This window comes from Suricata suricatta, chromosome 17, assembly GCF_006229205.1.
Source record: "Suricata suricatta isolate VVHF042 chromosome 17, meerkat_22Aug2017_6uvM2_HiC, whole genome shotgun sequence".
Classification (NCBI taxonomy): domain Eukaryota; kingdom Metazoa; phylum Chordata; class Mammalia; order Carnivora; family Herpestidae; genus Suricata; species Suricata suricatta.
Window position 1 is genome coordinate 20,765,635 of NC_043716.1, and position 16,901 is coordinate 20,782,535.

General features: G+C 48.2%; 1 protein-coding gene across 4 annotated transcripts in view; it reads left to right on the forward strand.

The window, feature by feature from the left end:
- Positions 1-16,901, forward strand: part of RFFL (ring finger and FYVE like domain containing E3 ubiquitin protein ligase) — a 47,731-nt gene that overhangs the window by 20,289 nt on the left and 10,541 nt on the right. Inside the window, exons 1-3 of one of the 4 annotated variants that reach the window (XM_029927479.1) lie at positions 2,629-2,960; positions 9,240-9,427; positions 16,066-16,512. In XM_029927479.1, the coding sequence (XP_029783339.1) occupies positions 9,248-9,427; positions 16,066-16,512 (627 nt within the window). In that variant the 5' untranslated portion in view covers positions 2,629-2,960; positions 9,240-9,247. Of the gene's footprint in view, positions 1-2,628; positions 2,961-9,239; positions 9,428-16,065; positions 16,513-16,901 lie in introns of those variants that run through there. The other 3 variants (XM_029927478.1, XM_029927480.1, XM_029927481.1) reach the window with 3 other exon arrangements.

Genomic DNA, 16,901 nt, shown 5'->3' on the forward strand with positions numbered 1-16,901 from the left:
AGGAAAGGCAGTTAACAAGCCAGTAGTATTAGTTCGTGCTATTAGGCATGAGATTAGAAAATAACATTTAAACTGAAGAGTGAATGACAGGAGGAAGCCAAGTATGTGATATCCTGGGGAGAAAAGTCCAAGTAGGACTCTTCCAGGAACAAACAGCAAATTCAGAGTCTAAGGAGGGAAGTGTGCCATGTGCATAATAGATCAGAGATGGAGATTGAGATCACTGCTGGGGGGGGCGGGCAGGAGAGATGGGATAGGAATTTATGAATCTTCAGCTTAAAACTAGTATCCAGGGGCGCCTGGGTGGCTCAGTCAGTTGAGCCTCCGACTTCGGCTCAGGTCAGATCTCACATTCGTGGGTTCGAGCCCCGCGTCAGGCTGTGTGCTGACAGCTAGCTCAGAGCCTGGAGCCTGCTTCCAGTTCTGTGTCTCCTCTCTCTGCCCCTCCCCCTCTCATGCTCTGTCTCTCTCTGTCTCAAAAATAAATGAACTATAAAAAAAAAATTAAAGACTGAATTAGAAGTAGAGGAAGTGAGTTGAGTATTTGTAGAACACTTTTTTTTTAACGTTTTGTGTAGTTTTGAGGGGGCGGAGTGGAGAGAATCCCAAGCAGTTTTTACACCATCAGTACAGAGCTCTATGTGGGTTCCGACTCACGAACCATGAGATCATGCCCTGAGCTGAGATCAAGAGTCAGATGCTTAACTGTGCCACCCAGGCGCCCCCGACTGATTTTCTATTTGATTGATTGCTGGATTGTGGAATCAGGACTACTTCGTACAGCCTGCGGAGCACGGGCTTCGTGGTATAGGCCATTTAGTTTCACATCCTGGCTTAACTGCCCTCTAGCTATAACCTTTAGCAAGGTAACTTCTCTGAACCTTGGCTTTTTCACCTGTAGCTGGGATGAACTAATCCAGTTTGCCTTGCCAGAAGCCAGAATTGTGAGGATCACATGATAAAGCACTAGGTAGTCCCTAGCTCAGTGCCTGGCAGATAAGAAGTATTCTTCAAGTGGAGAATGACTACTTTCTTCTCTACTTCTCAAAACATGTAATTACTTATCAGTTATTTCAGAAAGGCATAGCTAAGCCATATTGATAGGCTTTCGTAGCATTTCCTTTCAAAGTCATTGCAATTGTACTTTAATTTGTTTTTTAAGGATAATATACAAGATGAAGCAAAGCCTGTTCTGTATTAATGATCCATAACGTGGGGTACTTTTCCTAATGCACTTAGAGCCTAGCTGCTTCTAACAGTTCCAGGAATATGGTAGTGACAATAGGCAAACCTCCCTCAAAGAACTGCAGACATTCTTGAAGGCTTGCCTCTTAGCCCCTTCCTGATTTGCTCTGTCAGAAAGGTACTTCTTTGAGGATTGTGGGCATTGTAATTAGGTTTTCTAAAAAGGATTTTTTTTTGTGAAATCTTACACAGTGGCTCACCGTAAGTATCTTAGTTCCAAGATGTTGCATCTGTGTAAAGCCCGTTGTTGCAGAAGTACCTTGGCATCCAGAGCGGTTAATTAAAATCAGAACAGATAGGGTCAGAACCTTGGGGACTTGACTTTACTGCCTTAGATTTTGGTGATTAGCCAGGTGGTTTGGAGTTGCATTGCAAATTTGCACTTATTTTACCAGGGCACTGACATTCTGACCCTCCTACTCCATGGGTCCATTCTGACCCTTCCATCCTCCTCAGCAAAGCGCATGGCAGCCACTGATCCACGTAAAATTATGTGCCTTGGGCAGGTGAACAAGTGGAGAAGTGACTGTTTTAAAATTACTTAGGATTCCAGGACTTAATGGGGAGAAATCACATTATCTCCCTTCTTGCCTCTAACTATAACTGTACTCAGCCTACCTGGGATGGGTCGTTTATCTTACCCTGTTATTAAATCTGTAATTTTCCTGTTCAGCAGAGCTTAGTCTCCCAAGAAATGCCAGCATACTTCTCAAGCTGACACACTCCCGTGTGCTGACTGGCCATCTCGGCCCGACCACCGGGCTCCTCCACAGGGAAGAGCAAGTTTCCTTGTTCACCTCGGCCCGACGCCTCCCGTCTTCCTCCGCGTCCCATGGGGTGGGAGAGGAGAGCCTCACGGGTTTCAAACAGGCCCCCTGGGACGGCGGTCAGAGACTGTATTTGAGGATCAAATCTCTGAGTCCATCTTTTCCAAAGAGGGTGAGGGGATTTAGGGAAGGAATTTTCAAACCCTCAGAGAAGATTTGATCATTTTCCTTCAAGATCAGGAGATTTACAGATCAGAAAGGGAAGTTTATCACGATGGCACCATGGACAGGCAAAATTCGTTATACATCCCACAGTTGATTCTATTTCCAGCCCTTTGGTAACATGATCAAATGCTGAATGTGTGTGTCTGTTTAGGGCTGAGGGATGAAAAAATATTGCTAGAGAGAAGCGTTTGGTTTGTATGGCAATATTAAAATTACAAACGCTTTCCTTTCACTCTCTGAGGTAACCCTGAATATAGTTGTAATTTAGTGTCGTATTTTCCAATTGGGCAAGAGAGCACTTTTAACTGGCTGCATTAGGAAATGGCATTTAATTATATGTCAAAAAGAGTGAAAGGCTGGTGTCCTGACATTGGTGACCCTGTTCTGTTAGCTACTTCAGCACTGGAGACTCCCGCCACCCTCCCGCCCTTTCTGTAATGAGTACGTCCCCACGTATGCCCAGGATGAGACTCCGTTCTCCACCTGCACTTGCGGCTGAGGGAATAATCCAGAGGCAAACTGCAAGTCTTCTCCCAGAGCCAAGACCTCCTGAGCCCAGCCAAATACTTGGATAGGCCGACAGCTTTTCTTTCCCAGCTCTTCGAGGAGGCAGTTAAGATTAGAACCAAAGTTGAGAGAAGGAAAATACTGCTGTGGAAGATAGGTGGCCTTGGTTCTCTGCTGAGGAAGACCTTTCTTAGCTCTTCGGTCGGGATTGCCCAGGTGAGCTATACAGTTGTGCCTCACTAGCCCAGAGTCCCCTGGGGGCAGGGCCCTAGTCGGCATCACTTTTGGTATTCCCGGTGCCCAACACATCGCTGGTGCTCCCGAAGCACTTGGGAAAGCACAGGAATATAAACCCTATACAGCTGGCTGGCCTTCCAGCGCTTTTCCTGTGAGCCCGCCTTACGAAGAGGGCCTACCTCTCATGTGGCAGAGTCCTTGGCTCTCAACAAAATGCAACGTGCAGATTCCTTGTGTGAAGGGAAAGTTTTTCTTCTTGTGGTTAACTGCATCCCCCCACCCCTTGCCTTTTTACTTCATCCGCTCACCTTTGTCAGCTGGAAGCTTATCTTTGGTGACATCTGTCGCCCCTCAGTTCCAGTCTCTGGTGGAAGAGGTGACCTTTCTCCTGCCCCCCGTCTGATGAACAGGTCACCTTTCTTTCTCCTCCTGACCCTTACTCCCCCCTTCTGTTGCCAACTTCCTTCTCCTGTAACCTCTTCCTCTTTGGGGATCTCCTGCAGGCTCTGCATTTCTCTGTCTTGTCTTAGCAATTGCATCCTCTTCAGCTCTGGCCTTCTCTCTTCCTTTCGTGGCCAGGTTTCTTCAGAGAACAGTTTATCCTTAGGGCCTGGCATATCCTCACTTCTCACTCACTTTCTGATCCGTGGTTATCCGTCAGCTTCTCACTTCCTTAACTGCTTGGACGAAGAACACACTCACGTTTTCCTAAAACTGGGGCCTGGATCCATTGAGCATTTTGTATTCCTTGTGTTCTACTCTCCGGGTCATTTGACAGCTTTGATCATTTCTTCCTGAAACACAGAACCCTTTTCCAGATCGCCTACCTTTGTGGTTTTTTGTTTTTGTTTATTTATTTTTGAGAGAGAGAGAGACAGAATCTGAAGCAGGTTCCAGACTCGAAGCTGTCAGCACAGAGCCCAATGCAGGGCTCGAACTTGTGAACCATGAAATCATGACCTGAGCTAAAGTCAGCCACTTAACTGACTAAGCCACTCGGGGGCCCCAGACCACCCACTTTGAGCATTCTTCCTTCCACTGCTGTCATGGTTTTCCTCCACTAGCCCTTTAGGTTGGGTGCACCCGGGGGCTTTCCCCGTCCATCTCTGACCCCCACTGTATAACTCAGTCTTCTGCCTCATTCTGGCTTGTCGTGCTTCCAGCGATCTGAGGATTCCCAGACCTTCCTTCCTCAACCAGGACTGTGCTCCTGTGTGCTGTGTGTCCATCTGTAAGACCTCTGTGTACAAAACTCCACTCCTCATCTTAACTGCCCCCTGCCTTCACATATAGACACATACCTCCTCCTGAGGCCTTTGTCCCTTATTCCAGTTAATGATTCCACTGTGTCCCGTTGCTTCATTCAGAGATCCTGGAATTCGTCCAAGACCGCTTTTTCTCCCCGTTCTCCCCCTGCTTCAATTCACTGACACATCCCACGAGTTCTATCAGAGATCCGTCTATGCCTTTCTCTTACGCCCGTGTCCTCATGTCTTGACCGTATGACAGCAGCTTCCTGCTCCCAGCTGTCCCCTCGCAGGCATGTTCCCCAGGCTGCTTACCACAGAGTGCCCACTGTAACATGCAGATGGGAGAACCTGCCTGCCTGCACCCCTTGCCGTGCTCCAGCACGTGTACGGTCAAGTCCGGCTTCCTTACCGAGCCCTTTAGCGGCTGATCATTTGCCTGCTGTACCTCATCCACCCCACCCTTACTCTTGACCATACTGAACGTTTTGTAGTTTCTTTAATGCCATGTTGGCATGTGGTTTGCTTTTTTTTGAAAATTCCCTTTACTCTGGGCCAGTTACTCTAACGGCAGGGTATTTGTGTCCCCTTCCTTGCGAAGTCTTCTCTGCTCATCCCTCCACCCTGGGGAGCTGATTGTATGTTTGTAGCCTCCTGTATGCTGTAGGAACCTCTGTTAAAGCACTGAACACCCTGAAATTTCTAGTTTTGGCTTTGCATTTCTAGTCTCTTCTCTTCTTTTCTTTCTCCTTTTTTAAAAGATTTTGAGTAATCTCTACACCCAGCATGGGGCTCGAACTCACCACCCTGAGGTCAAGAGTCATGTGCTTTACTGACTGAGCCAGCTAGGTGCCCCTGCTTTTACATTTCTTGTTCCCCTACAAGACCGTGAACCCCTCAAGGGTCAGATCTCTACCTTACTCGCCCAGCACTGGAAACAGCAAGGCACTGGCTTCAGTAAAGGTTGCGTGCGTGGGGGAGTGGAGGTTCTGACAGAAGTCAGCAGACCGCCCGCAGCCTTGTCCCAGTGCTGCTCTGAGCCTTGTCCCCACCCCCCTTAGTTACTCGGCCCCTTATGCATGTTTTGTCACAGATCTCCCTGTCCCTTTTTGGGATGAGCCCAGAAAGCCAAATGGTAATTGTGGGGGAAATCTCTATGTTTACTTTTTACTGTGAACCTTGCCAGAGAAATTGTGGCTGAACCATTGTCATAGCAACGAGCATTGTAACAATGGAGGATGTCCAGGTGAGAAAAAGATAGAACAGGGACTCCTGGGTGGCTCAGTCGGTTAAGCGTCCGGCTTCAGCTTAGGTCATGATCTCACGGTTCATGGGTTGGAATCCCGATTCTGGTTCTGTGCTGACAGCTAGCTCAAAGCCTGGAGCCTGCTTCAGTTTCTGTGTCTCCCTCTCTCTCTGACCTTCCCCAGCTTGTGCTGTCTCTGTTTCTCAAAAATAAATAAAGAACATAAATTTTTTTTTTTTTAAAGAAAAAGGAAGAACAGAAAGGTAGGACTTATGAAAGGTAGGTGTAGGAAAGCAGGGCTTGGGGCCAGGCCTTCTGATTCCAGATCCTGTATTCCTTGCATTATGACACACTGCCTCAGATGCTCTTGTCAACAGCTGATTTAGAGAACCGCACAACCTCTTTTCAGAGGGGGCCACTCTGCTGTTAGCGCCATTATCTTGCCAATAAAGAACTAATTTACTGAACTGTTCCTCACGTTGTTATTCCATGTGAACTATTTATTGCAATTAAGGCTGTCTTCTGGGAACTTAGAAGACTTAGACAAGTAATAGGCCGAGACCAAGGTTTTTGATGTGTAGGAAATGGAGTGAATGCGATTAGTTAAAATTTAAATACTGTATGATTCATTCAGTAGTCTTTGTTGAGCTACCTATCTGCTGAGTGACCATCTATGGTCCTGTTCTCAGCTGGTCCCAGGCTGGTGGGGGAGGTGGGTGTGAATCGGGCATGCCTCGGGAAAGGGAATGAATTCTACATCTGATGTACCGGGAAATGCTAGAAGCTAAGAAGGCCCTAAGAGTAGGTTCTAGTTGTGTGAACCAGGAAGCAAATCCTCCTGCTGGGCCTCTGGCTTTTCCTCTGTGAGATGACCAAGCTTGAAACAGCCTGCCTCTTACTGTTAGTACTTCCCAGCTTAGCACATCTTTGAACTAGGATTTAACAAAGACACTTTGTAAGAGTCAGGAGGCTGAGCAGAAGGTGCCGTTCTTTTGTGTGACCTGATTATTGAATAGTAACACTAGATGTTTCATTTATTATCTCTGTAGGCAGAGAGTTCAGGCTCGAAATGTCCATATTGACTGCCTTGGTCTACTAAGAAAAGCACACTCTGATTTTATCACAGCAATGCTTGGCATTTTAGGACACCCTTTTGCAATGTTAGGTTATTTTGACATTTGAGGGATTGGATCTTCTTTGTTCTGGGATCTTAAGCATCTGGGTGGCTCAGTTGCTTAAGCAACTTGATCTCAGCCCAGGTCTTGATCTCATTGTGAGTTCAAGCCCCACTTTGGGCTCTCTGCTGGGCGTGGAGCCTACCTAAAGCATTTGGGTCGCCTGGGTGCCTCAGTTGGTTGAGTGTCTGACTCCTGATTTCAGTTCAGGTCATGATCCCATGTTTGAAGGATTGAGCCCTGTATCAGGCTGACCATAGAGCCTACTTAGGATTCTTTCTCTCTCTCTCTCTCTCAAATTAAAAAAGAAAATCAGAGGCGCCTGGGTGGCTCAATCAGTTTAAGTGTCTGACTTTGACTCAGGTCACTATCTGGTGGTTCGTGAGTTTGAGCAGAGCATTGGGCTCTGCACTGGTGGTGTGGAGACTGGGATTCTTTCTCCCTCTCTCTCCTTCCCTCTCCCTCTCCTCTCTTTCTGCCCCTTCCCCACTTACACTCTTTCTCTCTCAAAAATAAACTTAAAAAAATCATCTGCTCCTTTGTCCTTAGTACCCCTATTTGATATGTAAAATGAGAATAATATTCCAGAATTTTTTTTTCTTTTTTTTATGTTTTTATTTATTTTTGAGACAGAGAGAGACAGAGCATGAAAGGGGTAGGGGTAGAGAGAGAAGGAGACACACAACTGGAAGCAGGCTCCAGGCTCTGAGCTGTCAGCACAGAGCCTGACTCGGGGCTCAAACCCATGAACGTGAGATCTGACCTGAGCCAAAGTTGGAGGCCTAACCGACTGAGCCACCCGGGCGCCCCTAGAATTTCTTAATAAATCCATAGAGGCACCTGTTCAGCAAAGTTATAAACATTGGTTAAATGTCTTCTGCGTGCAAAACACTGCTAGGGTGCAGTACGCACGCGAATAAGAAGTCATCCCTTCCCTCAAGGACTTTGTGCTTTAGTGGTAGAAAACAGAGGGTAAGAATGTCTGTGCAACAAACTGTTGAAGCTGCTGGGAGTGAGGTTCAGGAAGGATCAGAAGAGAAAACGTAAGAGCAATTGGCTCTGCCAGCTGGTGGAGGGGAAATCAAGGTGGGTAGCATGGTGCAGGAAAAGAACATTAGGTTTAGAGTCAGAAGACCTGGGTTTTGAGAATCTCAGTTCTCTGTATATAAGCTGTGTGAGTTCTCTGTATATAAGCTGTGTGACCTTGACTTCTTTGAGCCTCGGCTGCCTCATCTCTGTAAAGGTGATAATACTAGCTCCTCTCCATGGTCATTGTGAATATGGGATTATACTTGTGTGTGCACACATGCATGTATGATAAAGTTCTTTTTTTAATTTATTTTTTTTTAATTTACATCCAAGAGTTAGCATATAGTACAACAGTGATTTCAGGAGTAGATTCCTTAATGCCCCTTACCCATTTAGCCCATCCCCCCTCCCACAATCCCTCCAGCAACTCTGTTTGCTCTCTGTATTTAAGAGTCTTTTATGTTTTGTCCCCTTCCCCGTTTTTTAAATATTATTTTTGCTTCCTTTTGTGTTCATCGGTTTTGTATCTTAAAGTCCTCATATGAGTGAAATCATATGATATTTGTCTTTCTCTGACTGATTTGTTTTGCTTAGCATAATACCCTCTAGTTCCATGTAGTTGCAAATGGCAAGATTTCATTCTTTTGGATTGCCAAGTAATACTCCATTGTGTATATAGCACATCTTCTTTATCCATTCATCCATTGATGGACATTTGGGCTCTTTCCATACTTTGGCTGTTGTTGATAGTGCTGCTATAAACATTGGGGTGCACATGCCCCTTCGAAACAGCACACCTGTATTCCTTGGATAAATAGCTAGTAGTTCAATTACTGGGTTGTAGAGTAGTTTTATTTTTAATTTTTTGAGGAACCTCCATACTGTTTTCCAGAGTGGTTGCACCAGTTTCCAGTCCCCATCTTTCTTTCTTTTTTTTTTAAAGTTAAAAAAAATAAACTTTTTAAAAACTTACTTTGAGAGAGAGAGAGAGCACGCACAAGCAGGGGAGGAACAGAGAGGAGAGGGAGAGAGGGAATCCCAAGCAGGCTCCATAATGTCAGCACAGAGCCTGATGTGGGGCTTGAACTCACAAACTATGGGATCATGACTTGAGCCGAATCCAAGAGTCAGACGTTTAACTCACCGAGCCACATTAGTGCTGCTGATAAAGTTCTGTCTATTTGAGCTCTAGGAGCAAATTCATCTTCCTGAGTAAAGTGGGTTTTAGGTCACTTGCAATTGCCAAGGCAGTTCTTTTTTTTGAAGTTAGGTCTCAGATTAAACCAAAACAGGGGTCAGCAACCTTTCAAAGGTGGTGTGCCAGCTTGGCCGCCCATGTTGTGCTGGTAGACCAGGCGTCTGTCTTGTGTACAGTGGCCACTGTGATGAAGCAAGATGTGGCAAGGAATCTGGCCCCTGAAAACACGTCTTCACCTCGAAGCTGGACTCTGGCAGCAGATACGGGTTGAGAATCTCAGCTCACTTGTGCCCTCGGGAATGGGGGAACGCAGTAGAGGTGTGTCTTAACTCTGACCCTTTTCCCCTTCCTCCCTCGAACCAGATTTTATCATGTGGGCAACCTGCTGCAACTGGTTCTGCCTGGACGGACAACCTGAGGAGGTCCCCCCGCCCCAGGGAGCCAGGACACAGGCCTATTCCAACCCTGGGTACAGCTCCTTCCCCTCCCCCACAGGCTCGGAACCAAGCTGCAAGGCTTGTGGGGCCCACTTCACGAACACGGCCAGGAAGGTGAGTGTTGACTTCACGGCTTGCCAGGCCGCTGCAGCCTCAGGTCCTCGGGCAGGCCTGCCAACCCCTCCGTAATGCCTGTCACCCTGCCACTGCTTGTGCAGTGCTAGGAACTGCCACCGGATCCCTTCGCAAGGCTGTTAAAGAAGAGCTAGCCCAAGCAGAGCATCTCAGCGTAGATTTGGAACCAGACAGGCCTGAATTCAGATGTCGACTTTGCTGCTTACGAGCCATATGACCTAACCTTTCTGGAGAGTCTTTCCCCCCTCTCTAAAATGGGGGTATAGTAGTCATACGCATCAGACAGCGTTGTGTGAATAAAACGAGTCAGGCTACCAAGGGCACCCGGCATGATGCTGGAACGGAGCAGGCACCCAGTGTTACTCCCTTCATTTGCTGTCCCCATAAAAAGCCCGGCTGCAGATTAACTTGTTTTTTTTATACTCACATGCCGAAGACAACCTGGGTACATAAGACCCTAACAGTACAAAGACTGGGGCTCCTTTAGTGTAGCGATTTCACTGGCCATGCATGGTAGCCATGTTTTCCAGGTTAGCAAGCAGCAGGGCGGACCAGTGGTTGGGGAGTTGTGCGTGGGTGCTGGCATCCCTCGTCAGGGCCCAGAGGCAGCATATTCTCCTCCATCAAGCATGGCTGGGGCTGACGGTGAACCCTGACCTGGGAATTCCTGTGTTCTTATATAGACCGGGAGGTTTGCAGCCCTGGCTGCGATGTTAAAGTGGCACTGATGAGAGGAAGAGCTCCTTTTTAAACCACCTGCTGTGTGCAAAGGTCTGCTGTGAGCAAGGTGGATGTTTTGGTTTCATTTCATCCTCACAATATCTCTGTGACAGAGATTTCAGGGTGCCGAAACTCCCATTTTACATATGGGAAACTGAGGCTTAGAGTTTAACAGTTAAGAAGGGAGACTTTCAAGTTCCCAACACGTGGCGTAAGAGTGATTGAATGACACCTTTTCCCCCCACTTAGGTAGTGCCCCAAGACCCTGTGGTTAGTAGAGGGCAGAGCCAGGATTCACACCCAGCCCTTTGAATTCCCAAGCTGTCTCCCAGAAGTCCTTTGGCAGTCAGGACTCCTGCGGCGCTGACCACCCTTTTGTACCCATGAGGCGGGGAGGACTGGCATTTTGCCTCGTAGGTTGTATTTTGCCTATGCTCCAGCAAAGGGGGCCACAGCAGAGCTTTGCTGTGATTTGTTCAGCTGCCCTAGTCATGGCGAGAACGCCACCAGAGAGGCCACCACAGGGAGCCGTGTGGTTTGGTGGCTGTGGCACCGTGCTTCTTACACTTAGACTGGAAGGTCGAGTCCTGGGACAGAGCTGACGCGGAGACCTGGAGGAGCTCGGAGTCTTCTCAGTGACCGAGATGGTGGGGTGGGTGAGGGAGCCGAGATGAGATGGGAAGGAGGCCCGTTGGCTGCCAGTCACTAAGCTTGGTGTTTGAAATGCGCTCCCTCTTTGAACCCTTAACAGGGACTGTGAAATGTGTACTATTATTTGTTCCCATTTTAGAGATGAAGAAACTGCTCTCTCTATTTAAGGTAGTCCATGGTTTCCAGGACTCCTCAGGTGCACCTAGAGTCTATTGGATAGTCAAGACCTTGCTGTTTTCTCTGAGAAATGTTGGGAACAGCTGCGGAGAGAAGTGGCAAAGTAATTGTCAGGAAAGGAATAGGAAAGACGTTTGTCTCAATGAGGCCGCATGAATTTGCTGTAGGTTTTTGTGGACCTTTTCTCTAAAACATCAGTTACACTCTGTGGAGGGGGAGTAGAGAGGAGCCGAGAGCACAGTGATGGTGATTAGGCGTGGGCACCTGCACGCTAAGTGTGTCGAAAAGCATGTTGAGAGGACCTAGGGATTTGGTGAGTTCCTGACATTTCTGAGCCAGAAGAGAGAGTGAGTGAGCAAGGGAACTGCCCCCGGAGAAGAGAGAATGGCAGGTAGGTGAACATGGGAGGAGGGAGGCTTCATTTTTTATGTATGGTGCCTGTTCCCACCCGATGGAAATGCTTGAGTGTTGCCCATCTTCTGAGGTGGTGCACAGAACAGGGATTCTGTTGGTTTTGTTCGCAACTTTGTTCCCAGTGTCTAGTAGAACAGTGACTAACACACAGCAGGCAATACGATTTAATAAATGAATGAATGAATAGGCAGTTGAGTCACGAACAGTTTGTAAAGGATTTTCATCAAGGATCCAGTTCTGATGCAGCTGCGGCAGTGTGCTCGCAGCTAGAGGTTGCAGGTTTGTGGAGAAGGAGCCAAATCGGCCTTTCCCTCAGGAAGCTCCCTGGCTAGTTAAGGACGCCCACATTTACAAAGAACTCCTGCAACCGTGTAAGTTACATACCAGGAAATCAGGCATTGCTGGTAAATTGAGACATCAGATGATAATAATTCTAGCTGGATGAAGGCAGGTTTATTGATGCAAAGCAGTGGCTGAAGTAAGGACGCCGGAGGTGGGGCACAGGTGCAAGGTGTATCTGGGAGCTGTGAGTGTGGCCTGTTTGGCCAGAATGCAGGATATTCGGGGAGTTCCGGTGGACCACGCTGGGATCAGATGCTGAAAGGCCATGACTGCTGTTGGAAGGAGCTTGTCATCAGATAGCAAGGAAGCACGAGAAAGATTTTGAACAGAGGAACGAAAGAGATAAAAGTGATAAGGAGAAAGCTTCTGTAGCAAAAAGAACTTTTGGGGGTGTGACAGGAAGGAAGGCCCCAATTTGAACGGCAAAAGATGACCATTTTGTCTTGCTACAAAAATAAGAATTAATTTTGTGTAACTCACAGTGGATTTTATGAATATTAAGGATGTTTTCTCCTAAGAGAAGTTTTCATTTGTAACTTTGTTTTTAAGGGGATCAGCATTCTTATCTTTTATCTTTAGAGCTCGGCAAGTAACAACCACCGGCTTTTAAAGCGTGTTTTCTAGACGTTGGTTGAGTGGAAATGATTACAGGATCCTACTGTTTTCCTTTTCTTCATTGTGGTCAGTATCTTCTGAATGCTCATCCGGTACTAAGCACAGATAACATTAAGGACTATCTGGAGAGACCATAGCTTGTACCCGTCTCTTAGAGTTTTCAGTCCTAGAGAGGGATGACCAATTTTGCCCCAAGCCAAATACCTCCTCTGTATTGGCAATACCCACGTCCAGCTTGGCAGCGGGTCCTGACCCTTTGGGAAGGGTGGGAGGTTGGTACCCAGCCTCTTTATTTGGACCAGTTGGGGGAGACTGAGGAGGAGGAGGTTGTGCTTAGAAACTTGGAAGAGATAGATCTTGGGATCTCAGAGTACTGGCAGAAGCTGAGAGAGGAGGCAGCGAAGGGGGAAGGGAATAAAAGGTGACTGTGCAACCTTTTTGTGAGTGCCCACCTTATGCTAAGGTTTTATACGCATCATCTCATGTAATGCTTTCGGTAACCCTTAGAGGTGGGTTTGACCATCTGACTTTACAGGCAAGGAATCTGAAGCCCTGGGATCTTCCTTGTTTCACACAAGTTCCCTCAGTCAGGAAGGGGCTGGCCACGGATGACTCCTAGCTGTGTCACTCTGCAGGCTGCCCCTTCCCCCCAGTGGGCTGCAGGGAGAAATGCCCCTGGGAAGGCTGGCGTGGTGGAGGGGCTGTCCCGCCTGTGCCAGGGAGTGTGTGTGGTGGTGGGCAGGGGTGTGGGGGGATGGGTAGGGAGGAATAAGGTAAGGGAAGTGCACATTAGCCAAGGACAGCGACACCGCCTCCCCATCCATGAAGGGCGGTGCCTGCCTGGAGGTGCCGCTTTTTGATGCTGGATGTTGCATGTAGTCTTGGCATTTTTGCAGGAATGTTGGCTCCGCTAATTCATCTTTCATGCTTCCTTGTTACTCACTTGGTTTGCAGGAGTTGCTAGAATTTATACACTTCATTTGCTCATTCTGCCCTTGTTTGTTGACACCCGTTTTCTCTCTCCTTTGTTCTGTCCTGGCTCTGCAGGCCGGGATGGTAGCCGGAGGCTGTCTCCCTCCTTGAGGAGGGTGTGTTTAAAAAAAAATTTTTTTTTTAATGTTTTTAATTTCTTTTTGAGAGACAGACAAGCACGAGCAGGGGAGGGTCAGAAAGAGAGGAGATACAGAACCTGAAGCAGGCTCCAGGCTCTGAGGTAGCTTTAGACACAGAGTCCAATGTGGGGTGTGAATCCACGAACCGTGAGATCATGACCTGAGCTGAAGCTGGACACTTGACCGACTGAGCCGCCCAGGTGCCCCGAGGAGGGTGTGTTTCAGATGCAGGCTGACTTGAGAGTCCCGGAGAGCGGGGGCATATGGAGAAGCTGGGTGGCTGCCTTTGCATTCTGATCTTGCATCCAATAACCCGGGCATGTTTGAAGAAAGAATAGAGTTGTTTAGATCTGGCTGATGGAGCAGCTCAGGGCTTTTTAATTGCTTCAGGCTAGGTCTTGTCAAACTGCATTGACTTAAGTAATGTTCCACGGCAGGACCTCCAGCTTTATGACACTGGAGCCTCTTCGTTTCACGATCAGTCATCCTAAACGTAGTTCATTCTCCAATAGAAAAGCTTTAGATCTAAATAAACCCCCAAGGCTAGCATCCATTTTCCACCTGAGTGGCTCCAGGTTCCAGAACTGTTACGATGCTAGTGCAGCAACCGTTGGTTGTCTGGTTATAACTGTAGAGGATGTGGGAGCTGGATATGTGTCCTTTCGAAATGCCTGCTAAGTATGAATAGTCAAAACTGGGGGGTAAACACTGCGCTCACTTCCCTTCATGACACGAGTGCCACGTGGTGCCCTCAGCCGTGCAGTGCAGACTTCTTGAGCCCGCCCGGGGAGTGTGATCTCGCCTAGGAGAACCTAGGTCTCTCGGGCATTCTTGTGAGTTTGAGTTCAGCTTTCTATATTTAGAAAAGAGGCAGCAGAAGTAGTTAGTGCTCGAGTCACCAGAGGATGAAGAGGCTTTAATTTCTTTAGAGGACTAGTGTGTGCTCGTAGGGGGTGCGCCCAAGAAGTGCCTCTGCTGTGGGAGTGTGGCCTGCTCTTGGCTGGGACAGAGCACAGTCAGGCGTCCCTGTGCTGGCTCAGCCTGTAGGGTGGGAGGCTGAGGTTTGCTTCCTGTGAGCTGAGCAAGCCCTCGTGCAATGTGTCGTGTGCTGTTGTGGGAGAGGCTGCTGCCAGGCGGTGCGGCCTGCCCGCTGGGTGCTCTCACCAGGCGGCTGAGACACTGCGCTCGCATGGACGAGAGCTCCTTAATCAGAGGGCTGTCTGAGTGTTTGCCTTGGATACGCTCCTGTGCGACACTGGACCCCCAGCATGCTGGGTGGGCCTTCCTGGGGTGGGGGGCCTGGGCACAACCTCTGCGGATGGGGCACCAGGGCGGGTTCGGAGGTGGAGAGCCTGGCCCTGGGCTAGGTCCTGCCGTAGGCCTGACCCGGACTGAGGTAGGCATCGTGGGCTCGTGCAGCGGGCATGGCTGTAGGCATTCCACGTGGCCAGGCCTTGAGTGTGACTCCCAGCTCTGCTGTTCCCTGCCTGCCCTTGAGGACGATTCGTAAGCTCTCTAGGCCTTGCCTGCTTTGTGAAACAGGGAGCCCTGTTAATTATGGTTGATTAATGATTATGTACATTAATACATAATATAGTGATACAGTGATACTTTGTGGGCCTGCTTTAAGAGTTAAATGACAGGCCCTAGCACATCGTGGCCTCTCGGTAAATTTAATTAATAATAGTAGTAACCACCATCATACTTAGGCATTTGCTTTCTTTTCTCAGCAACAAAATAGAGTCATAGTTCAGAGTTTGAATCCTGGGTCTCAAAATTAGCTCGCATTTTCTAGCAATAATAATTAAAAGAGTTGACACTTATTGAAGAATCATGTGTCAGATATGCTAAATGCATTATCTCTTTATACAACAGTCCTATGAGGTAGATACTATTATTGCCCACATTTTACAGACGAGGAAACTGAGGGCTAGAGAGGCTAAGTTACACACCCAAGGTGACACCATAAACAGTGGAGGAGGGGGGCACCTGGGTAGCTCAGTCAGTTAAGTGTCCAATTCTTGATTTCCACTTAAGTCTGTGAGATCAAGTCCCCAGTTGGGCTCTGTGCTTCAGTGCAGAGCCTGCTTATGATTCTCTCTCTGTCTCTTTCTGTACCTCCCCTACTTGCACTCGCTCTCTCTCAAAAAATAAATAAGCTTTTTAAAAAAATGGTAGAGGGAGACTAAATAAAAATGTTGGTTTTTTCAACCCCAAGGCTGGTAGTATTAATAACCTCTGTTTCTCTATCTGTACAATGGAAAAGTAAGGTTCAGCTGGAATAATAAATGTGGTGTCCTATACCTGGATACACAGCTGCATATGGGGTGGGGTGGGGGGTGTCTGCCATCTTGGAGTGGTGTTAACGAAAAAAGGAAGCTTGTACCCTGGGGTGCCTGGCTGGCCCAGTCGGTAGAGCATCTGACTATTGATCTCATGGATGTGAGTTCAAGGCCCATATTGGGCATGGAGCCTACTTTAAAATAACCTAAAAACTGGGTAGCTTAGTACAAGTAGGAGTGACTGGGAGAGATCTCGCTGGGCATGGCAGCCCTAAGCCCCCATCCCACCCTGTCTTGTCCTCAGTCTGACATGGCTTCCGCTGCCTCTTGCTCTAAGCAGCAGACCTGCCTGGACTGCAAGAAGAATTTCTGCATGACCTGTTCGAGCCAAGTGGGAAATGGGCCCCGCCTCTGCCTTCTCTGCCAACGGTTCCGAGCCACGGCTTTTCAGCGGGAAGAGCTCATGAAGATGAAGGTGAAGGACCTGAGGGACTATCTCAGCCTCCACGACATCTCCACTGAAATGTGCCGGGAGAAAGAGGAGCTGGTGCTCTTGGTGCTTGGCCAGCAGCCCGTCATCTCCCAGGAGGGCAGGACTCGAGCCCCCACCTTGTCCGCGGACTTCCCCGAGCAGCAGGCCTTCCTGACCCCGCCTCGCGCCAGCACGGTACCTCCTACCTCGCCTCGCCTCGCCTCTTCGCCCACACAGGCCCCCTCTGTTCCCCCAGCCCAGGCTCAGGAATCGCAGCAGGTATGCACCGGGTCACGGCCCCGCCTGTCCCCGCCCGCTGGGGGGCTCCACGTGCGAGTGGCTGTGAGGTTACGTGTCCTGCGTGTCTGAGGCCCTTCTGCCTCTGATGCAGGCATGTTTTCTGGATATCAGACCCCTGTTTTGTTTTTTCAGAGACGATAATGCACAGGATCAGGTATTTTTGTGGTTTTTGTATCTTCTCAATATATACGTATCCCTGTTAGTTTTTATTTTTTATTTTATTATTAATTTTTAAAAAATTTTTTTAATGTTTTATTTTTGATACAGAGAGAGATAGAGCATGAGAGGGGAAGGGGCAGAGAAAGAAGGACACAGAACCAGAAGCAGGCTCCAGGCTCTGAGCTAGCTGTCAGCACAGAGCCTGACGC